At 40.6% G+C, this 24,416-nt stretch overlaps 2 protein-coding genes across 2 annotated transcripts; one reads left to right on the forward strand and one right to left on the reverse strand.

The window, feature by feature from the left end:
- Positions 1–5,835: 5,835 nt before the first annotated feature.
- On the forward strand, positions 5,836–18,719 carry RNF175 (ring finger protein 175). The gene is given in 7 exon segments (XM_009819881.2): positions 5,836–5,961; positions 13,172–13,326; positions 14,200–14,306; positions 15,990–16,110; positions 16,776–16,910; positions 17,757–17,846; positions 18,581–18,719. Coding segments are annotated over 7 exon segments (873 nt in total).
- Positions 18,720–22,064: 3,345 nt separating this feature from the next.
- Positions 22,065–24,416, reverse strand: TLR2 (toll like receptor 2). The gene has a single exon (XM_009820420.2). The coding sequence runs from the start codon at positions 24,414–24,416 to the stop codon at positions 22,065–22,067; it is 2,352 nt and encodes a 783-aa protein (XP_009818722.2).

Below are 24,416 nucleotides of genomic sequence, written 5' to 3' on the forward strand. Positions count from 1 at the left end.
CTGTGGCACGGGTCCCGGAGTCGCAGCAAGCGGGGCCAGAGGGAGGAGGAAGAGGAGGAGGGCAGCTGGAGAAGAGGGGCTGGCGGCATCGGGAGGTGGTGGTGGGGCTGTGGTGAGGGGTGTCTGGCTGCAGCCGTGTGCATGTGTGTGTATGTGTGTATACGGGGGGGGGGTGTGCACAGGTGCCTGCGTAAGAGGCGGTGTTGGCCATGTAATGAGGAGCCGCATTTTCAGCCCTGTTGTCCCGCAGGCTGCGAGGGAGCAGGACCTTGCGGGATGCCCAGGCACTCCCCAGGCCTCCGCGGGAAGGGGCAGAGACAAATCCGCACCTCAACCTAAACCCAGCGCCCCTGCCCCAAAATACAGGGGCATTTGTGCTTCCCAGCCCACTGCCTTGGCATCGCTCGCCTCTCCTGGCCCGGCTCAGCTCAGCTGGGCCAGGCACCCCTCCACCTGCCCGCTCCTGGGGAGCGAAGCTGTCGGGCCCTCCTTCACCTCTGCGCCTTTTTCCTTCCCTCTTGGAAAATGGAGCCATCAAAAAACTTTCAACCTTTCCCTGCCCTCATACAGCTTTTACAGGATTTTACGACAGCTGGCACAGGGTGAGATGGTAGCTCTCTGTACAACTCTATGCATTTATCATAATTACTCTTTGTTAGGGCTGTAGTAGTATTGAAAAGCCCAGGCACAGTTTTTGGGTGCTTAGTGGCTAAAGCATACATAAGAATACATGGGCATTCCCCCAACAACCTTGCAATCTACTTTAAAACAAGACGCAAGAAATGCTGTAAAATTAGTACAACACTGCAATAAAGATGAGATCAATGATAATGAGCAACGCAGGTGTATTTGGAGAAACCACTTTTTTAAAGATTAAAAAAAACCCCCAAAACTCCCAGCCATCCAACTGAGGAAATTAAAGCACACATCAGGGCATCTGCTTGTCTGCTCTGCAGTTTTTATTTCACCCCAGTGTAAGTAAACCAGGATTTACCTGGTCTGTGATAAGAAAATAGTTCTTCTACTCATGTAAAAGCCATTCTGCCCATCCTTTTAAGCCAATATTATTTCCTTGTCCTGTTCTTTCCAGTTTTAGGTGGATAATGTTAGTTTGCATCTCATTAGCAAGTTACTTTTTACCCAGCAGCCAGAAGAGAGGCCCTGACTGGGCAAACGGCACCTAGTCTTTATCCCTGTCTGCTGCTAACTGACGCTGTGTTTAGACGGGAGTTTAGCATTTATAGCAAATACTTTTTTTGGCCAGGTCACAGCTTGCCACTAACGAGGGGACACTGGCAAGGGAAAGGTCATTCCCGTGGCCATATATTCACCAACCATCCTTTACACACTGATGTTGTAGGGACCCAGTCCCTAGCTGGGTCCAAAACCTTTAATTGCCCTTTTTCTGGAGGCCAAATAAAACTTTCAGATACCTTAGTCTGTGTACACATTAAAACAGGACTTCGCTGCCCTCTCCCCATTGCCAGCACCCACAATACTCTCCCCCTTGCTTCCATGCCACGCAGCAGCCCCCAATGCTTTCCTCTACGTTGTGTACCCAACCTTCACAGCCAGCGTTAGTCTGTGCACCATGCTGCCGTGTAGTATTCGCCTCCACTCATTGTATTTCTCCATGGTCACCATCAACATATTCCACCGTGCTTCCTTTTATACACCACTTCCATTCTTCATTCTCCCAACCCCTGCACCATGAACTGCAGCACCCAGATAGGAGCATCTCATGGTACTTCCCTTACTCCTTCCTGTCCAGTCCTTCACCCTACAGACAAAGCCCTTCCTAGCTGCTTTGTTGTGACAAGCCTTCACCAGCTGCTCTGCTTTTTGCCTCATGCAGCACAGCCCCATCGTACAGGGCAGCCCTCATCCCCAAGCCATTGCCACTGCCATAGGGGAGGAGAAGAGCAATCAGAGTTTAAAAAAAGGAAGTCTGGAGATGCAAGGATTCATTTGGCTGTGGAGTATCCAAATTAAAGTTAAAAACACTGTGTGGACTGTAATTCCGTTTCCATTTTGTAATCACTGCCACATCCAAATTCTGGCACAGATAGGCTGATGCTTAAAGCAAAAGTGTCATTACCAGTATGTGTTGGGGGAAAAAAATAGAAATCAGTATTTTGTACAAGTTCTTCACTTTAAGAAGCTGGAAAGAAGTATGCTAATAAAATATCATTAAATACTAGCAAATGGTCTGCTGTCTTTGAAATAAAACTCATTCTATTTTTAAGGCCCAAAAATAGCCTCCCTCTTAACTGGTCCCTAGCTTGCTACACAGTCAAAGTGTTACCATGTAAAGTGTTGAGAAAAGTGGGATCTAAATTATTCCAAACGTATTTCCAGTTTTATTGCATAGTGACAATAGAAATCAGATTTGATTAGCAAGATATGAATACATTTTCAGAATCTACAAGCTCTCCATTACTTGCTAGCTGGTAAACCAATAAATAATGCAGTGTGAATTGAAACGCATCTCTACTTTGAGCTGTATAATGTAACTCTTGCAATTCGGTTTGGCTCTAACGAGATTAGAGTTTGCAGATGTGCAGTCCAGTACTTTTGTAAAGGTACATTAGCATACATATGAACTACAAAAGCAGGTCTCCATTTTGCAGTATTTGCTGGCTAAGATTACAAGATTACACTGCCAATGCCTTCACTTGACTCTGCAAAAGTATAATGAAGACTTTTTTTTTTTTTTTTTTGCCTTATTCCCTCAATTAGATCCTCATGACCTCCAAAGATGAGAGATCCAGAGCCACTTGCCTCACACTTCTTCTGACAGAAACAGCAAGAGGAGCTGAGGAAGCAGAGAGGGCAGCTGGGCATCTGAACGGGTTTGAAGTTTCTGCTAGGTCCAGCTGTATCTTTTGGTACTTAAATTCTTCTAAAAGCATACATCTTTCCCCAGGTGAATGGTGACTTCCATTCCCTGCTGCTACTCCCTTAGACAAGTAGAAAGTGCCACACAGTTACTTAAGGCAGATGGTAAAAATAAGGCAGATGGTAAAACTTTAGCATACCCCTCAGTACTCAGAGCAAAATGCAAGGACACATCCCCCATAGGGCTAAGATGTACATGGCAAAAATCAACATAAAGTGGCACCTTGACACTTCAAGTTATATTAACAACAACCACCACATGGACATTTTAACTGAAGAGCAGCAAACATTCATAAAAATTGGAAAAAATTATCCCATTGAGTTTTAGACTTTTTACAGAAAATGTAAAGACTTATTTACCGAATTGGAAGATTGTGAATCAAAACCAAGAACTAAACACCATCTTTGATAACGACCTTTTCTGATAGAACCCACTTTGGGACCAGAAGCACTACCTTTAGACTTAATGGGATACTCTGGAATTCCCCTTTTCAGCCTTTTTTGCGTAAGCTATACCACAGGCTTCATGGTGTACCTGTACAGCTGCCTAATTAGAGTAGCTGAAAGATCAGACCTAGAACTTTTTTATTAAGTCTAGGAGACATTTCGTTTAAACCTCAGTTTGCTAATTTTGTTGCAGTGATTTTGTCCCCATGTATTGAAGAAGAAAAAGAGAATTCGCTGCCACAGAAGACCCAGAGGGGCAGTGAAATATCCATCTATGGAGATACTAGTAACTCAGCTGGACTCAGTCCTGAGCAACCTGATGTCCTTCCCTCTCTTTTGCACTGGAGGGTAGTCCAGATAACTGCCAAGGTCCCTTTTGACTGAAGTTATAGCATAACTGTAGGTCTCTAGAGTACGCCATTATCCCCGTTGGTCAGTCACCCTGAGGGAATTCAGTAGCTGCACCCATCGTACATCGCAGCCATTGAAATTGTGTGACCACCATCCTCAGCGTAGCTGCAGGTTTCCAAGTAGCTTCCAGGTGAGAGGGGCAGAGGGAAGTTGCCAACAGGTCCGGCAAATCACAGGACGGAAGGGGTGGTGAGGGTTAAGAGAAGAAAACCCATCTGGCTGTTGTTCGCTGTGAAGTTATAATACTTGTTTCGAATGCGTTTCAGGAAAATGATTTATTATCAACAGAGGAACAATGGGAGTAAGTTAATTTACATATTGCTTGCAAATGTTTTGTTAAATGAATTGTACCTTTAGAACAATACCAGAAACCTTTAACATTTTATTCACAGAAGTGTAGTTAGTAAAGAATTTTCTTTTCTTGAAAAGTTTTACTGGAACTTTTTATTCTGTCAGCTTAATCAGTTCCTCAGCAAAACAAAACAGGGAACAGCTTTACAGCAATCATTACAGAGATTGCTGTTGTAGTACGATGTTTTCCTTCAGGTACAATAAATATAACGCTTCCTGTCCTTGCAAGTCTAATATAAAGAAACGGTCCTTTAACCATCATTTTAATGCCTGCTTGAGGGCGGGTGGAGGGGAAAAGCTTGTTCTCTGCCTGTTGCCGCTTTCCCTTTTCCTAGGATGCACATGAATTACGCCACCTCCAGCTGCAGGCTGGCCCCGCCAGCGCGCCCGGCGCCGGGGCGCTGCCCGTAAGGGGGCACCCTTGTTTGCGGCCTGAGGGACACCGGCTGCGTCGCACCGATGAGCTGCTTCGAGATACTTAAGGCAGAGGAGATGTGGTACTCTGGTACTTGCATGAAGCTGGGAAGAAAGACCTTTGATACTGGTCCTGCTACCCACTTTGGTGCTGTGGCATCTGAGCGCAGCATAAGCACGGCTACTGTTGCACTTTTGCTTCTGAAGAAGGGATAGGAAAGAACCACACGTTTTAAACCTGTACCGATTTCCACAAAGTCAAAAGTTTTTGTTGGATTCAAAGTTTGGCTAACATGGGATAGCAAGCGATAGCAGCAAAGCATGGCTTCAGGCTTTTGTGTAGTTCCTTGCTCAAATCTGGATCCCAACCAGTTTCACACTGACTGTGTCTGAACAGGGGAGCTGCTGCCCATCAGCCACCACGACACAAGGTCTTGATCTGCAAATCATCCAGGGCAGGTGTCAACCAGAACATGCTGCAGCTCCCTTCCAGCCCATATGCACGATGTCCCTCCCCACAGGGACCAGAGCATGGAAAGGGAAGTGAGACAGTGCATGTCTGTCTCTAGCTTCGTTTCAGGGTGCAGTTGGGGTACACTCAGTGCATTCACAGCTCTAGAAGCCAGGAGGTGCTGTTGAGTCCTGAAATGGTGGCCCAGAAAGCTCCAGGTCAGAGAAAAACTAACATCCAGGTTAATCTGAGTCAAGCTCAGACGAAGATCAAGATTCTTACTACAGGGGCATGAGGCTCTGATCTAACAGAGGCTCACTCAGCTTTTGTTATGAAGGAGGTTGATTTATAGCTCCAAGACAATCCCCTCCTTTCTTAGGGACTCAAGGAAACTTTCATTAACTCTAGAAGGAGGATAAATTACAATTCTCAATTTACAGGGAAGGAAGCTGAAATAGGGGTTTAAGCCCTCTTCTGCATTTGCATTTACCTTGGGCCTCAAGATTATGTGGGGCTCAGATCTGCAATTACGAAATGTCTGCTTAAAATTCATAGGCACTATGTATTTGTGGCTACATTTATGTTCAGGACTGAGTTATTAGAAAAAGAAAAGAAAAAAGAGAACTCTCTGCCCATTACTTTACTCTGCATTTCTTTTTTCAGGATAATATTTCCAATTACAAAGACCAAATATGCTCATCTAGTTTGTTACCTTATACCTTCATGCATAACACTAAACTATTTCCTCATAAAGTATCTCTCATACACAGGCTTACTGTCACCTCTAGGTATAACAAATCAATTGAGGTGTTTTTTTTTTTAAATAGCACGCATATTTTCTTTTCACTTTGCAACGTAGGAAGATGCATGCGAAGCACCACAGCTGTGAATCAATGCATATGGAGATGGTTCCTGTTCTCATTGTAACCTTGGCTGTTGCCCAGATTGTGCTTGTTCAGCGGAAGCAAAAACATTGTCGATCGTACAAAGTGAATAGCTTGTCAGAAAGATGGCAGTTTTGGAGCTGTAGTGGTTAAGAATTCAACTTTCTCAGGTAACAGCTGGGAGTCATGACATACTCTTAAGGGTTTACATCTAGCAAAACAACCGAGCCTCTGTGGAAAGTAGCAAGCCATGGCTTTTGGTCAGGTGGAGAACAGCTTTTATGTAGGAAGAAAAAACAACTTTATTTTATAAATAAATTTTTATAAATAAAATACAAGTCTTTAGTAGGTTAAAGCTTTCAAGGAAAAGTCTCTGAGTTTTCAAAAAACTGTCTCATAATGGACTAGATACGAGAAAAAAGTCACTACCCTTATCTAGCTGAAGTAATTCTACAGAGGGTTTACTGAGAGAATCCAAGGCCCCTATTCATAAAGTTACTCATACACATGCCTAATTAGAGAGAAAACTTGTCTTGTGGTTAAGGTGCTAAAACTGGGGCTTATGGTGCTTCAGCTCACTTCCTTTCCCCTACCACAGACTTCTCTGCAAACCTGAGAAAACTGGAGCGACATGATTGCCACCCCTGACCTCCCTATTCAGTAGTTAAAAAAAAGCTAGGCATCTCAGAAAGGGCCAGTCCTTATAAAGCAATGAGAGTTTTAAGTAAATGTTAAACAAATAACGGGGATTACACAGATATTTCAGACAGGAAGAATTTTAAGCACACAAGCAGCTTCTTAGCTTTTCTGTCTTCATCGGCTGATGAGTGCCCTAAGCCATCTGTAGATTGAAATCCAGTTTTTGGTAACTGAACTACTTAATAGCAGTGACATCAGTAACTGTCATGATCAATACTTTGTGTCTTGGCAATTGCTCCTCAGACTCTGAAGCATCATACCCCCTGATTTGACAGGTCTGTTAAACACTAAAGAATGAAATCTTGATACAATTTACAGAAACTCTGGTAGTACGGGATATAAAACCAGCCTGATCTGTGACAGCTTTACTGATAGTGGGGTTTCACAGTGGCATAAAACTGCAATACAGAGATTGTGAAACAGGCTCTTCAGCTATACTTTACAGAATTAGGAACAGTGATGATATGTTCATCATGGACACATATGTATAGGTAAAATGTCTAATCAAGCCAGAGGTAGCGCAGCCCATTGAGGATTTTAGCTTCATGTTACCAACTCTCTACCTTTACAAACACACAGTCCTAACCCTGAGGACACACAATACCTGAGCACATATAGTATAATCATATACAATACTACTTTACCATTATGTTCTCTTTAATTTCTATTCTAGACCAGTTCTGCTGTATGATTCAATCATTTTATTTTCATGTTAGCATCTCAGTTCAGAGCTTTTCAAGTATTTCTTTCCCATCAATTTTTGCCTTACTGATTTCAACAGACATTTAGAATAAAGAACACAACACTGAAGTGACCGAAGTCACTCAGACTGTCCATGTCTTTGTTTTCCACTGAAAATATTTTGCATGAGACTGGTATCGAATCAGTGCTGAAACACACTTGAACTCTAAGTACGCATACAACTATGAGCAGCTGGGAAGGTCCCTGTCTGCCTGGGAAAGCCTGCGGGAGTCTAAGCTGCACACACTCTGTGTTGCTTTGGCGTTATCCTCCTTAGCAGTACTTAAAGTTAGCTAATGTGTACTACATAGACTTAACCTCTGTCAAAAAAGTCAATAGCCTCCACTCGTTACAGTCCTTACACTTGTGTAACTTCAGCAGTTGAAGCTTCATTCCCAACCATTAGCTTACAGGAGCCAGTCACACCTACAAAATGACATAACCAATATGGAAATAAATACATTTAATCTAATTTAGGGAGACTCCAGTACAACTACAACCATCACAACACTTAAGACTTTGTGATGGTTTTTGTGTTTTTGCAGTGCATTTTACAATAAACAAAACACCTAAGCCAGAAACATGTTGGGGCCTCAATTTTCAGTGCATAGCTGTGTGGCAGCAGCAAGACCTCCTTCTCCAGTAAAAGAGGAACTGAAGCAGAGCCTCTTTCAGTAAAAATAGTAGCACCAGAAGCTGAAGTTCACTTTGCACTGAGTTTTGGCTGTTCCACTTCATGCTCTGTTTAGTTGGGAGAGTAATATATTCTCACACCTACCCTCTACCTATGTATGAAGTTACTTTATAATAGCAAACACTACTCACAGTGGGTCTCTGCCAGTAGGTCGTTTATTACATTTATTCCATGTTAGGTAACTTAAGAGTGTTTGTCACCAAAACAACTTACAAGTTTGTATATTAAGTTATAACTGCCCTCATGTTTCATATCCAGATACTTTTGTATAGTTTTCGAACACAGTCGATCTCATTGCATTAGCCTGCTTTCTTTAAACGCATGTCATGCAGCATTGTTAAAGTTACAAATTTCTACTAGTATAGTAACTGCCAAAATCTGATCCACTGTACTTTGAAGACTAACAAATAGGACAAACATTAAGATACAAAGTTGAACGATTAATGAGATCCTTACACAAGATATAGATGAAAAATAACTAATATACATTGTTGCATCAGATAAGGAAACCTGATTTAGGAGCAGAAACTGTAAAGATGGTCACATTTAGGATTTAAACAATCTGGTTAATGCATACAGGAAATTGTCCATTTGACATAAAAATAAACAACAACAACAAAAAATCTACTGCTCCCTTAAGTACAGGCAGGTCTAGACTTCTGCATTACAGTTCTTCCAGGTGGCAGTTATTATGCTTGCGTTCATGTGCATATCATTTTTGTTTGATTTGGTAGGAAACATTTAAATAAGTCAAAATTTGAAAAACAACCAGATGCTCACTAAAGAGAATACAGCCCTCTACTTTTGCTTGCTTACGCATTTCTCCTACTTGCCATTCAGCTTTTGACCCCTTGGTTTATGCCTGTATAGTTCACATATAGGTTATACACAACAGGCTCTAATACTGAAGAGAATAAATCAAACACTTTCCGTTGCTTGTAACAACATACTTGTACCTTTAGGAGCAAAAGAGAAGGGAAATCAGATGAAGAGGTAGAATACATTATTTTCAATGGGATGGATAAACCTAAGGCTCCTTTTCTCTAATCAAAAACTGCTTTCTTTTCTATTTTCTGTCCCAAGAGATCAACAAAACAAGTAGCCAGCCCTCCATTGCATATCATGGTTTAGAAGGCAGCATCAGCTGACAAACCTTTCTGTCTAATTCTTTAAGGTCATGGTGGGTGTTCGCAAGTATACGTGCCTACTCTGGATACTCATGCTATTCTCAGATATAGTAAGAGCTCAGAGAGAATTGCACAGTCCTGTTAGCAGAAATAAAGCAAACAATTGCAGTGATTGACTCCCACCCTCCCCTTCAAAGTGCTTTGTGAACACGTGAAAGGAAAAGTTTGATTTCTTTTTGAAAGAAAAAGGAAATGAAGGTCAAAGGGAGCATAAAATCAGCCCTAAATGGAAAGGGCATTCATTAGCTTGCTCAAAAAGAACAAAAAATAAAAAGCAGCAACTACTTACTAGATGCAAGAGAAACAGCAACAGCCTGTACCTTCCAAAAAGAGCCTTATCCAGGCTTATCGAGAATGTAAAATGTCTCCTGAAAAAAAAAGGCATGCTGGGGAAGTCTCCTATTTCAAAGAGGCAAGAGCAAAAAAGTTGCAGCAAAGCAACCAAGGCTCAGCTGTGGATAATTTTGGCAAGAGGGAAGAGATTGCCCTTCACCAGATGGCTACATATAAAGTAACATGGGTGTGAACCTAGCCCAGAGGAGGGGGAAAAAAAAAAAAAATAAGGAAGAGGTTTTTCTATGAAGTCTTGACCTGAAATAAAATGTCAGCCACTCTGATAATTGTGTTTTTCCTTCTAGATGGTAGCTAACAGTTTGGGGTTAACTTCCATATGATGAGGAAACAGATTAGAGAAAACTAACATTTCTCAGTTACTTTTGAGAATTTTGTTATTGTTATTTGAGATTTTCAAAAATAAAATGGAGCCTGTATTCTGCTAATTCACATTGTAAAAACCTGATTTTGAATAGGTTTGCATCTGTGTTCGGATAATGCTTTCATTTCTCCATTTCACTCACAAATTTTGTACTCCTCTAACTGTACTATGTGCGCTGGGATGTGGGTTGGCAACAAAGAATGCTAATCAGAGAATTATCATCTTTGAAAAACCATTCCTATCCCATCCTAGCCTATCCTTTCCATTTTTCTCAACATAAAGGCAGGAATCTAACATATCAAATGGGAAAGGAAGGAAAAAGCTTATTAGTGTTCTGACTCTGTATTTTCCCCAAGGAAATTCTGACTATCAGGTACTCAGCTGATTCTTATAATGCAATTTGCTTGCTGTTGGAAGCTGTCCATTGATGAAAATTAAATAAATATGATATATGTGGACAAAGTTGTTCTCCTCTGGCATAATAGAAATCTTAAAATATCTGAGATAGAAAGGCAGATTTGTCATGGTCTCAGAACAATCTCAAACACAAAAGCTTTACTTCTGGTCCCATAGGTGGTTGCCCATTGTACTGATTATATATCTTGTATCATATGGCAGTCGTGTAATGAGAACTTACTTTGGAATATAGTTGAAAAATGAAGCAGCATAGTTATGACAGCATTGATTTCTATACCTAAGTAATGAGGGAAATCATGAAAATAAGGTTGGTTGATTTACCTAATATAGAAATCCCTGCCAATTTCCAATGTATTACCAAGTATAAGCATATTCATTTAAAACTTAAAAAAACCCCAAACAGCTGATTTATTATTTCTTCCATGCATATGTTTTTGAGTGTTTGAATATGTCTACATCAAAAGAAACTAGATTTTTAGAGAGCCAGTTAGCTTGCATTGCCAAGTTAACAAGTTCTGGTAAGGTCAGTCTGTCACAATAAATCTAATTATTACACAGTTATTTTCTTTATGTATGCAGTTTTCACCATATGCTATACGATGGAAAAGATAGTGGAATAATGCTCTTCTGTTGAATTTGCTGGTGATAGGCATTCTTAACTCGCTCAGAGTGGGGGAAGCGTTGTGAGGGAAGCAGAGGACAGATGGACATTTTTCAGTTGGTACTTGTATGACCTATTTAAGCTGCATAATTAGAAAATGGGAAAGTTGTCTATGACACTGATGCTGACTTCAGTTCTAGGTCTTTTTGAGCTCATTTAAAGTACGGTAATGAGAAAAACATTTTACCTTTGGGCAGCAATCTGATTTGTCAGGAAATTCCTCTTGCTATGATGGGTGGATGAGGAAAATTTGCAATAATATGATCCAGATGTTAAAGCTCCCGTTTAGCAGCAATGCAGATGCATTATTTTATGGAATTGCCCAGATGGTGACCTTCCAGTATTAATAATAAATCAATACTGGGGTTTTAATTTGTATGACTCGACTCCTATCTTTGTCCTCATTTACATGACAAAATATTCATGCATTTCATGTAGAGGCTAATAGTATTAAAATTAAAAATCTGGAAGACATAAAAATCAATAAGGAAATTTGAAACAATTACTACAAACAATATATACCAGTTGATCTGATAACAGCATCACCCAAAAGAAGGTTGTGATACCATTTTTTAATTCATTAGCATTTCATTTTGCAGCTAACATGATAACAAAGCTCTGTTATAGATTTGTATTAGAAAGTAGCTACTTTGCAGAAGATCTGTGCCTGTTCAGTTTTGGCTTTGCCACTTAAATTCAGACTTGACTTTCCGTCTACTGAAAAAAAAGCAACCCATAGTACGTAAGCACATTGGAGAGGGATCACGCTGGACAGCAAGGCAGGCGGGCAGGCAACAGGGAGCCTTTGATCTCCTCCAGTGAAGGCCAGGAGACCTTAGGCTCCATGATCAGGGATGTGAAGGGACCACTGCCCTGTGGCATGCCAGAAGGGCTGCGTGGCACAGAAGGAGCTCTGTCACTTTTACAGTCACAAGCAGTAGAGTGTGGTCCTGTAAAGCCAGAGCTGCAGGATGGAAAAATGCATAACAGTGATGTGATCTAGTGATGCTGTGTCATTATCTCTTACGGGTGTTTCTATCTGTTAATTTATTTCTACTTACATTGTGAAATACCGGTTTCCTCAATAGTTGCAAGCTTTCTGGCGTTTTGCGGGATTTTTTTTAAGAGTTTCTCCTTTTTCTTAGGAGAAGACGACTAATCCAGTCCTGCTTTCAGTTGAAATCTGTGGCAAAACTGTGTTTCACAGTTACTCCCTGTAACATTCCTTCAGAATTCTACTTTTTTGGTTAAGGAAGGAGACTCATCTTCCATAGAAATAGCTTTTTACTCTAGATGGATTGTGCTTTTTGTTTGCTTTTGAAAAATCCCCCCACCCCAAACCAAACATAAATTTGAAAACCATCTCCCCTCAGATTTTTTTTTATTTTTAGTAACTTTTCTGTAAAGATGCAGGAGCTAACTCTACGAACACATATTAAAGTCAGTCTTGCTTTATCTTTGTCATCATCAGGCTTCCACAATCCCAAATCCATGGATTATTAATGTAATCATGGAGAGAACTGACATTACAGGGCTTTTGACTCTTCAGTGTGTTTCAAATATTTGCTTATTGGAAAAGAAGTAGACTATTTCATTACTGTGGGCCATTCAAGCAAATATACATATTAAGTGTGATACAATTTCATTTAGAAAAAAGGTTTAAAAGTTTAAGCCACAGCATTTTGTTGTGCTGTTGAATGAGTTTTTAAGAAAAACCTTCAGGAGTGTGGTTATGTAATTAATGACATCCCAAATTAATGCAGCCAAATGTGCCTTTCTGAAAGTTTGTAAGAGCAGCTCTAAGGCTTAAAGGCCAAACTGCCTCCACTGATTTCAGAAAACTTGCTCCCAAAGCTTTAGTCCTGCAGTCACCATATATAATTTGAGTTAGAAAACAAACTTTGATGTTTTTCTCAGTAGCATTATTTCTATCAATAGACAGTTTAGTTTTTGAGGATCTGATGAGTTGTATCTCAGTGTTATAACCATTTACTAGACTGGGATTACTATTTATTCACAGGGTGCAAGGCAGACTAACATCATTATTCTAGGGTCAAAGACCCTTCTGTGTCAGATGCTGTACAAGTCACATTTTTTGTATGAGTTTTACAGTTTGGCAGTCTGTTAATCAAAACTAACCATGCAAAATGGAACCATAGGATGTCATTACTTTAAAATGACTGTCTCAATTTAGCCAACAGTTAGTCACACTGCTGCAGATGTGGGTTGTACCTCTTTATTTCACCATCAGACTTTACTGGTGGAGATCCCTGTGCATGTGAGGAATGCTCTCAGTTATTACCAGTTACATCACTTTCAGAGCAACCTGCAAGTCTCTGTCGGGAAGACCACCACGGTATGTCCTTTTTTGTTAGTTTTGCCTTGTTTTTGGTTTTTTTGGTATTGTTTCTTAAAGGAAACCTGTAGAAGGAGAAGAGCAAATAAGAATTTCCCTGGAACAATTCTTCACAGTGCTATTAGCAGTTGAATTTGAAGGAATCTTCCAACTGCAGTGTGAATAAGTTCTTCTAAACCAGTGTTTATCAAACATGACATGCAAATGAAAAAGAATTAAACACGAGTTAAAATGAAATTCATTCCATCGGTTCCATCTTGGTTTTTCATTCTGCAGACTCTTACCATCAGCAGTCATCCCAGGTGTTATTGAGCCTGAAGACCTCAATTTGGTATGTGTACCAAGTAGTCTGAATTTATTTCTTAAAGGCCCCTCTGCCTCCCTAAAGAGAGATCTGTATTCTTCCTTCTCCAGTCTTCTGAAACTTCGCCTCTCGACACTGGGCTTGCAAAGACAAGAGATTGCTTCTGCTAACTTTTGAGTGTTTCAGATAAATTTCATTGGTGGTATGCTGACTTGAATATATCTAACTTACCTCTGTGGTTTTTCACCTGTTCTTGTCCTGTTCTGGCCTATGTCTCCCTCCTTCACAATTCCCAGATGTTAGTTTTAATTATGTTAGCAATCTGTTCACAATTACCATCTCTTGTGAAGACTGAAGCAAAACAAAAAGGTTTTGGGTTGTTTTTTTTTCCTGTACTGTTTCCTGTATTATACATTTTTATTCACCTTTAAGTAAGAGAGAAATATAGAAGTGTAAAACTTCTATTGAGTTTATATGAACACTTCGGTAGAAGCTACATATGTGGCATTTTGAGCCACTCTCCAAAATGCACAAGGTCTTGAGCACTCTCTCTTTTCTCTTATCCATAGGCTGGTCTACAAATGGTTCCTCCTGATCTATAAACTGAGTTATACAATTGTAATTGTGGGTTATCTAGCCATAATATTTACCACGGTTGGATTTAATTTATTCTTTAGGTAGGTATCTTCAGGTAAAATTGGGATTGGCAACTGTTATGATTTCCTATTTGATAGATATTACTTTGTTTGCAGTGAAATTGCTCCAGGCTGGTCTCTTCACCACCCACCTCAACATATGAAACCCCTTTTACATTGTGTAGCTGTAGGTTCTCTTACTTCTTGATTTTTATTATTGCATAGTTGGTCTGAAGTTTGATATTTAGTCATTTCACAACTTGTGTTTGTGGTGTGAAGAGAGGAGGGGAAAAACCTTAAACTTCATATAGCCACTGTGTTCACTCATTTAACTAACTCATTTAACCCCTAATTTAACTGCTGTGTTAATCCTCAATCCTTCATTTATGTACCTGAAGGAGATGAGACATAAAAAGGCTTGATGTAAAGGATAAAAATAAATAAGCACATTCATATCAAAACCACATTATAATTCTTTCTGATAATTATGATTCCCCCCTCTGCCAGGTTATAATGTTGCTAGGGCGTTATCCTCTTTTTATTTTGACTATTGCCAAAGACAATACTGTATGTCCAGATGATTCGCGACCTAATCTCTTAATCCAGCTAGAATTTTTGCCTGGGTGGAATTTGAATTCTCTTTATGTTTGTCCAGGATTTCTGTCTGACTAGCAGCCCAGTCAGAGCTACTGTGCTGGACTCTGTTTGAGGCACTGTCTGACCAGAAATTCCAGGGATTCTTCAAGACCGTGTAGGTCTACTACATAATGCATCTGCTGTAAGTCCTACAGTTCTTGGAGGTATTGGAGATACTGCACATACATAAATCAGCTGTTCCTTTAAGTGTCAGATTTATTGCCCATACATTGTATAGTTGATTAACCCAGAAGTACTTAGCTCAGATGGAAAATTCTTGGCAGAAATTTAACAGTCTCATGTTACCAATACTGTTAAGCTTTATTCTGTCTAGGTATTTTATTTAACCAGCTAAATTCCCCCACCAGTGTATTTTAAAGATATAACTACAAGATTTGTTAGCTCTATTTTAAAGGTTCTTACTTTGTGCCCTGTTGCAACAGAAAAGACAAGTCCTTTCTAATGTTGAGAAGCTCCAGCTTTATGACTATTTGGTAGCCAGGTTTCAGTTTCCCAAGACCTGTAACACATACAATCTCAGAGAGATGTCAAGATAGGTTAATATTTTTGCAGACTCTGTTGGGTTGGGGTTTTGGGGGGATAAGAGGTTAAATACCACTTGCTGCAATTTAGCAAAGATTTTATTCTGAGGAATTTGTATTCAGGAGGACAGTGGGCTCTTTCAGCTACAGAAACTTAGTATTTCTTTGACTGGCACGTTACACCTTATTGAGATTTGGCTAATCTTGTTGCTTCGTAAAACAATGAAATATACCTAATTGTTCTGTATAATAAGACCCTAAGCAAAGTCCGTTTCTATAAGAAAATCTGTCAGCTTGGCGTTCCTATAGCAGAGCTGAGTAGCTGTGGCTCCAAAAGCAGTTCATAGTCTACTTTCAACATCACTTGCTGTCAAGCATACTGATACTTCAAGTATGAGGGTTTCTGCTGCTGCAAAAGAAAATGAAACTAAACCTGCAGTTTGAATGAAGCAGGAGCTAACTGGAGTAAAAATCTTGTTGGTATTTTATTCTGGCATTTTGGTAAAGAACAGACTCACCCGAGTACTCTTTTGTGGTTTTATGACGGAATTGAATCTGCTGACTCCATGGATTTTGGTGTGATGCTGCTTTTTTAAAGACTGTACTATGGAATGATGGGAAGAGACTTTGCAGAGACTTGTTCTGACTACGTGGCTTCCACCGTTGGTGTAAACACTGGGGATCATCATCCTGAATACCACTTGCAAGGACTGGAAGTGAGCTCTTGAATCTCTTGTTCCCCTGGGTTCGTGAGAATAAGGTCTATTGGACACTCTTGCAGTAAACTAACCTCACTTTTCCTTGAGGAGAGCTGTTCTTGTACCACAGACAAACTGTTGAGCTCCCTTGTCAATCTTGTCATTAGAAGAACAGTCTTAATGAAGTAGTAGCCAGTGACATATGCCAGGACCTGATTTGGGGTTTCCAACAGGTGGGTCCCTATGTACAAGAGACTGCAAACTTTTCCTAATTGCCATAGGAAGGCAAGCTTCTTACTTCCCCAAAGTCTGTGAAAGACTCTTCTTGCCCTTTCCTTTTTGTAGCTCTTATCTTCGCTTTCCAAATAAGGTGATTATCTCAGCACAATTCTCTTCTGTCCCAGTTACTTAAAATCAAGCAGATGGTTGCTGAAGTTCTTGCATCAGCAATAAGATTTTAATTATTTCTTGGTAACTCTGTGCATCCTGGCACTAGTAAACTAAGACAACTGTAGCCATTTTCGTGCTGTCCTTATCTTTGATGGCACCTAAAATGTGTTTATGCAGCCTTGACTCTAAGCAAATATTTTGTTGTTCTTTGGCTTCTTTTTTTCCTGTAAACTTGATCTTGATTGTTTTACAACATCAGTGGCATACCAACAAGAAATTTGTCCAATGACATCTGTGCAGTCTGCAGGCAGAAAATTTTTGTGGCTCTAAATGAAGAAGGGATCATTGAAAATACCTACCAGCTGTCCTGTAATCATGTGTATCCTTTCCATGTAATTATGGAACTGTTGTTTTCTCCTCTTTTATGCTGCATTAAAAAATAATAACAATGGCAATAAATACCAAGAAAAAAAGGAACCAAAACCACATTCAGAAACAACATAGCACCAAAGTAAATATAAAAGCATGAAATATTTTTCAGTTCTGTGACACAAGTTGAGGCCACGCAGCTTTTTGACAGACAAACTGATGCAAGATCGGCCATAACCCAACAGTTTCAGGCCTAAATCTGCCTTCCAGGTACTTCACGCACAGCCTGTGTTGGGTGTGCCTGGCAGTATGTTAGACCAGGCATGCTGACTCATTGGTCAGGTCTGCTAATTCAGGGTTCTGTGTACTGAAGAGGATTTCCTTCGGCTGTGCCTGGGGCTCTGTTTGCTGGGTAGTTTTAAAGCAGATGTGGAACCCTTCCTGAAAGATGGCACATACTCACCCTACAGCCTGACAGAAGACCCAGTGTCTCATACACGCAGGTACCAAACAAATCCATGTATTGCATTTCAGAAACCAAGAAGAATGGTATCACATATGTGCTGGAACATTGTTACTGATGACCGTCTTCTGCAGTTCATAAAAGTCTCCTGACTTCTTGTGAGCTGGAAAATATGAATACCAGTCTGGATGTTCACGACATTGGATTCAACTTTAAAATAATTCTAAATATTCTAAATACTTTAAGTCATTAGAAACTGCTCAGTTATAAAACAAGGCAGTATCCATAATCAGTCATTAAAATTATCTGTTGATAGTTTGACTAGGTTTGCAGATGTAGGCACTGGGCCTTGTTTATATTTGAAAGATTCTTTAACAATACACCTGATACCAGGTTTCATGAATTCTGCATCTGTGATTGGTGCATTGCTGGCAAGAACCAGACTTGTCCATACTGCCCTGAGAAAGTTGATTTGAAGAGGATGTTAAGCCCATATCCTTAAACCCGTATCCTTAAACCCATATCCTTTCCCTAACAAGCGTGCTTTTGATTTGGATTTTCTAAACCATAGCCTGATTACTTGCTAATTCTTGTTTTGATCTGCAGTGGAGGGATGAGATGGCCACATTAAGTAAATGGAAAACCGATTATTATTATTAAGGAACAATTTTATTTAGGGAAGATGATAGTTCTGTTTGGCTTTATCTTATCTTAAGACCCCAAGCAAGCTAGGAAAAAAACCCTGTATATATATTTTCCTTCTTGATTTTCAGACATCCGGAAATCATTTTTATAATGAGAGAAACATTTTAAAGAATGTAAATCACAGTTTTAGAAAGACCATGCAGTGGATTTTGCTCTTTAATGAAACAACAAAATTGATACAATCTACTTTCAGAACAAGTGCTGTTTTTTCCCCCTTCTCTCAGTAGTTAGTAAACAACATTTTTTCTTCAGCAAATGAAATAATAGTTGAAGATCTGCTGCTGCATCTGTAGAAACCTGCTTGAGTGGAAGCAAAGTTTGGCTTACTTTTTTGAAGCCTATTTTAATCATACGTGAGGAGGATATTTAAATTTAACCTTAGTCCTACAAAAAAAGGAAGTAAATTAGAAGACTTGAAAAGAAGGCATTTCAAAATTTTAACCCAATACTTTTTCTTTGATTCTGGTTAAGAAAACCATGAAGATTTACCTATTGTCGCATTTTCTCTCCAGTTTTCTTAACAACAGATTAGGTGGGAATGCACACATATTGTATGGACAGCTTTTGGACTGGCTCTGCTATCCAGTGGTTTGGCAACCAGTTGCTATAGGCGTTGTCCAAGGCATTAATTTATCATTGGGTCTAGAATAGGACTATGATTATTAGTGAGAATGCAAAGTATTGGATATTTACCTGTCTACAATAATACTCTGTACTGCATTTTAAAAGACTAGAGAAAATAGCAGTTAGTTGAACTCTGGTGTGCTATACACCCTTTTGCAGGGTAGTGACTCTTTTTGCATTACAGCAAGACTGTATGGCATGCTATTAAAGCGGTTTTTTTATTTTCTCAAAATAAGAATTAAAAGAAACTGATGCCTTTAATAGGAAGATCGTGCTAGAAAAAATAGGACTTATTTTCTTATTATGAATATCCCTCAAAAAAAAGGAGAAGAAAGTGCCAATATTTTAAGTTTGTTTCATCATTAAATATATTGGTAGTGGCTTCCAGTTAAAATTCTGACTACAGAAAGGTGTGCAGCAGATAAGGAGAATTTTAAGTTAGATAATGGCTTTGTATACAGCAAATTCTGAAACATCACACCCAAATAGTTTGATCATTTGGTTAATGTAAGGTAATGTAAGGTTACCATTAGCTTTTTTTTTCCCTCAGCTCTTTCAAGAGCTGCTGTATTTGTAACTCATACATCTTCCAATGGCCATTTACAAAAAGGTCTGACCGCAGCAATGTTTATGGTGTGCTTGGTAGTCAGATAGGCCTATATGAGGAGGTTTTATATTAAGTCCTCTTTGACGTACTGTCACCATGCTCAAAAGTCCCAGCTTCCAATAACCAGCTTCTCAAACACAGGAGGATGAAGTTATGATCCCTAACCACCAATTCCATATGTTGCTATTGCTTTTTTTTTTTTTTTAAAAAAAAGAAAACCAAAAAAGCCCACATCAAAATGGATGGCTAAGTCTTGCTGCTTAGCGGCCGAATATTTGACATCTGTACTACCCCGGCCACACTGTGAGGAATTGAAACTCAGCATGTTTATGCAAGAATGGGCAGTTCTGCTTAGGCGTCAGAGAAGCTGGTCTTAAAAGGCTGAAGTAGCTTTTGAACTCAGATGAAATATGGTCGTATTTTAAGACTCTTTACATTGTCATTAGAAATCAGAAATACAGATTATCTTAATTTACACTTTAATATATATGAGAATAAAGCAGAGATTGCATGAAGCCATCTACAGATGAACGTAAGGTTTCAATGCTAAGAATAGGAAATAATGGAACAAAAAAACCCTTAAGTAAACGAAGGAAAGAGCGAATCTTAAGTACATAGAAAGAAAGTGGCTTTGTTTACTTAGTTGAAATAGCAAAGTTAATTCTCATAATGCGTTACGCCTGTGTTCATATATGCAAAAATGCACATAAATAAATCTTTGCATTACACTGTCAGAGTTGCCTAATTGTGGGTGTAATGAAAGAATGTTTGTGCTCGGCTTTCTCAATGGCTAGCAAAAGACAGGGGGACTTCTGCTCCCACTGACACATTGGCTCTGTGGAGAAGAACCTCCTAAAAACAGTAACACAACAGGTAACTAGCTGTGAGTTGAGACTTCCAATGTACCAACTCAATTACAAATACTGAGGTGTTTAAACAGAGATTTTGTATGTGTTAGATGCCCAAGACCAAAACACAACAATAAAAACACTAATTTGGACATGACCTAATCACAGATACAGCAAAATTCTGTAGACATTTCTATGTGAAGGCTTTTAAGGTCTGCTTCTGTACATGCCTGCAAATGTCCTACATTGTGCCTAAGCCCTGAACTGATCCAGAGTTAGTTGTCCCTCTGACCTACCAGATTCAAGCTGTTAGGGTTCATCCGAAATTTCCTGCGGTTGCAAGGCAGGTACCACCTAAGATACCTCTTTCTTTTTAAATCATCTCTGAAGGAAGATGCTTGTGCTAGTGTCTCCCATTTATTCCCCTTTTTCAGCAATTAGAGGCCTTGTCCCAGCAATCTTTTCAAGAAAACATGGCCCCAACTGACAGCAAACACAATGTCTGAGGTGGGATGCTCTCTACCCGCTATGGTTTTGTGGACTATGTTTATAGAGAGAGCAGAAAGGTAGGAAACACGCTTTTCATGCCTGTGTTAAGGCTGCTGATCAGAGAGATGAGCATGGTGTTGGATGCAAAGACTATATATCTATTAGTGTTTCCAACATTCTAGCTGTGAATAGCTTAAACTCCATTTAAGCAAGTCAGAAGAGTGTTTGGACCCTACTCTGAAGCATCTATTCCCATATATGGGACAATGAAACTAGACAGAAATCATCCACCAAGAAAGTTGTCATGCCACAACAGCCAGCATGGCAGTGTGAAAGTGCATTTTTACATTTAGCCTTGAAGCCATGATCCTCAGGAGATCTGGACATCTAATGTACAGTGATTGTGAAATACTGCTGAGAATCAGTCCTTAGACCCACTAACTAGGAGAGCTAGGACAAAAATCCTTGCTGCATAAACTGAGTTTTACTGCATTTGATTAGAAGTGGTTTATACAAAGAATGTGGAAAAAGCCTTGGCTAGGCAGGCTCTCTCCTAAAGCTTTTGCAAAGATAAAGATATATAAACTACATAGCTGTATATCTAAACAACTTTTCATCATTAAATATTTAAATGAAACAGCTTTTGCTAACACTGCTGATTAACATGTGTAGACAATTGTTGTGGTTTAACCCCGGAAGGCAGCTCAGCACTGCACAGCCACTCGCTCACTCCCCCTGCAGTGGGACGCAGGAGAGAACCAGAAGGGTAAAAGCGAGAAAACTCATGGGTTGAGATAAAGACAGTTCAATAGGTAAAGCAAAAGCTGCATGCAAGCAAAGCAAAATGAGGACTTCATTCACTACTTCCTGTCAGCAGGCAGATGTTTAGCCATTTCCATGAAAGCAGGCTCCATCACGCATAACAGTTACTTGGGAAGACAAACACCATAACTCCAAATGTCCTCCCTTCCTCTTTCTTTCCCTCGACTTTTATTGCTGAGCATTACATTATATGATATGGAACATCCCTTTGGTCAGCTGGAATCAGCTGTCCCAGCTGTGTCCCATCCCAAATTATCATGCACCCCCAGCATACTCACTGGCAGGACAGCGAGAGAAACAGAAAAGGCCTTGATGCTGAGCATCGGCAATAACTAAAACATCCCTGTGTTATCAACACTGTTTTGGTCACAAATCCAAACCACAGAACCATAGAAGCAACTATGAAGAAAATTAACTCTATTCCAGCCCAAACCAGAACAACAATTCACAACCACTGCTACAAAAAAAAAAGATCTCACAGCAAGTAATAGAATTTACAGAAGCTGAGCTCTCTGTTCTTGAGATGCAGATAGGTGATGGGACAAACATGCAAGGGAAACAAATCCAGAGTACATTTGCTACATATTCAGTGTTTAATGTCACTGTCTAGGATTTTAGAGCTATTTTCAAATTAAACCAAAAGATCTCCTGCTGCTCTTCCTCAAGAGGCCACTCCAGGTAGGTCTTTGTGTTCATGATCTTCCGCAGCTTGCAGAACCTCTTGGGAATCGCTTGGCTCTGGATGGGCTCCAGGAGGACGAGAATCGCTGCATCGTTGTTCTCATCAAAGAGGCGGAAGTGCGAGAAGTCCAGCTCGTATTTGCACCACTCGCTCTGCACAAAGTGCTCGGACAGCACAAAGAGCGTTTTGTGGCTCTTCTCTATGGAGTCGATGATGTTGTCCACGATCCACTTCCCGGGCACAAAGTCCCGCTTGTGGAGGCAGAGCCGAAAGGGGGGGCAGGCCTGCTCCAGCTCCCGCACCATTACGTTTTCCACCCAGTCGGAGTCGTTCTCGCTGTAGGAGACAAAAGCGTCGTAGCAGATGTCCTTGGGGGGGGCTCGCTTGGGCTTCCGCTTGGCTTGGAGCCATGCCCAGGTCATTCTCAGGTACCAGACCGCGTGGTACTTGTAGCCGACGGCCACGAGGATGAGGATGACCAGGAACACCAGGACGCAGATCAACGACACCACGAGGGACCTGTGGCACTCCATCAGGGAGAGGTGCACGGCTCCAACCTGCGCCCCTCTTACTGCCAGGGGAGAGTCACAGACGTACTTGTCTGGCCACCCCACCAGCACCTGGGCTATCCCGGCCTGGTGGTGGATGAAGGAGAGGAACTCACAGGAGCAGATGAAGTTGTTGTCACTGGCATCTAGCAGCTCCATTTTCTTGAAGGACTCAAACTCTTCCCTGGAGAAACTGTTGAGCTTGTTTCTCCTGATTGACATGGCCACTAAGTTAGGAACGGGTGCGGCACCAGGCAAGGTCTTCAGCTGGTTTTTTGCGAGATACAGCTCTTTGAGGAATGGCAGTTGCAGTCCAAACTCCTTCAGGTTGTTAGCGCTAACGTCCAAAACTTCCAGTGTCGGGGGAATGCAAGTTGTTAGTTTAGGAATTTGAGTGCTGGAGAGGTTTAAATATTTCAGGGTTTTTGGCCATTCGCACGCATCTGGAATCTCACCAAAATTATTTTGGCTAATATCTAAGAGAATTAAGTTTTTTAGATGAGACAAACTTTTACCTGTCATTTGTAAGTCACTCAGTGAATTCTGACTTAAATTTAGAGTTTGTAGTGAGGGCCAACCACCCTGACAGGCCGAATGCTCCAAACTCTGGTCTCCAAGCAAATTTGCACTAAGGTCAAGATACTCTAATGACAGAAGATGTTGTGAAAGGCTGCATGGTACCAGAAAGACCTTGGTGTTTTCAACTGTGACTTTGGTAAGAAGAGATAGTAGACCTGTCACAGCATGAAGATCTGTAAACAAATAAAATTCTTCTATAGATAATTTCTCTATTGTCAGAACTCTAAGAGTCTGTGATTGGTTTGCTTGAATTTGTATTTCCCATCGTCCAGTTCCCAACAGTCTACAGTCTATCATCTCTACCTCCACTAATTTTGGCATGCCTTCTAAAATGCTGACAATCTCAGGCACAGTAGCATCTGTTAATGAGGCCTGTTTAAAAGAAATTTTCTTTGCAAAAGAAGAAGACATGACTCTCAATAGTTGCATTTCAACAGGTTTAGTGAATGCTATTTTTCTCACTTCTAACCAAGTGACAGAGTGCAGAAGGTCCCTGACAATTGCTGAGAATACATTAGTATCTCTTAGGTTTATGATCATGTGATTTATCTTCTTAATCGGTTTCAAACTTCCCAGCTCGTACTGGCTGAGATTGCCACCATCAATCCACAACTTGTCAAGAACCGCAATGCCCTCAAAGTTTCCTTGCCTTATCATGGAGAACCGCGGGTTGCCCAGGTGGAGAGAGCTCAGGTTCTGCAGGTTAGAAAACGGGGAGCTTTCCCCCAGGTCTCTGTAGGAGTTCCCTTGAAGGTGGAGGTGCTGGAGCGAGAAAAGGTGCCCAAACCACGCAGGGGACAAGTGAGCCAAGCTGTTACTTGATAAGTCCAAGAGCTCCAGTTTCCCAAGGGAGCGAAACGAGTCCTCGTCTATTGAGCTGATTTCATTGAACTGCAGCAGCAGGGCTCTCAGGTTCACAGCCTGCTGCAGATCCTGGGATCGGATGTGTTTTATCCTGTTGTGGGCCAGGTCTAACACTGTGATTTTGCCAGTGAGCCCTGGAGGAATAAATTCCAAATCCATGGAAGAGCAGTTGCAAAGCTGAGTGGCATCACATGAAGGACAAGCCTGGTTCAGCACTTGCTCTTCAGAGAGGTTTGCAGCTAAGACCATGTAGATGGTCCACACTTGCCAGGTATGTTTAGTCAT

The sequence above is a fragment of the Gavia stellata genome, chromosome 5, assembly GCF_030936135.1.
Source record: "Gavia stellata isolate bGavSte3 chromosome 5, bGavSte3.hap2, whole genome shotgun sequence".
NCBI classification, from domain to species: Eukaryota; Metazoa; Chordata; class Aves; order Gaviiformes; family Gaviidae; genus Gavia; species Gavia stellata.

Coding starts and splice junctions, on each gene's coding strand:
- TLR2 (XM_009820420.2), bottom strand. CDS start 24,416: ATGACTAAACATACCTGGCAAGTGTGGACCATCTACATGGTCTTAGCT.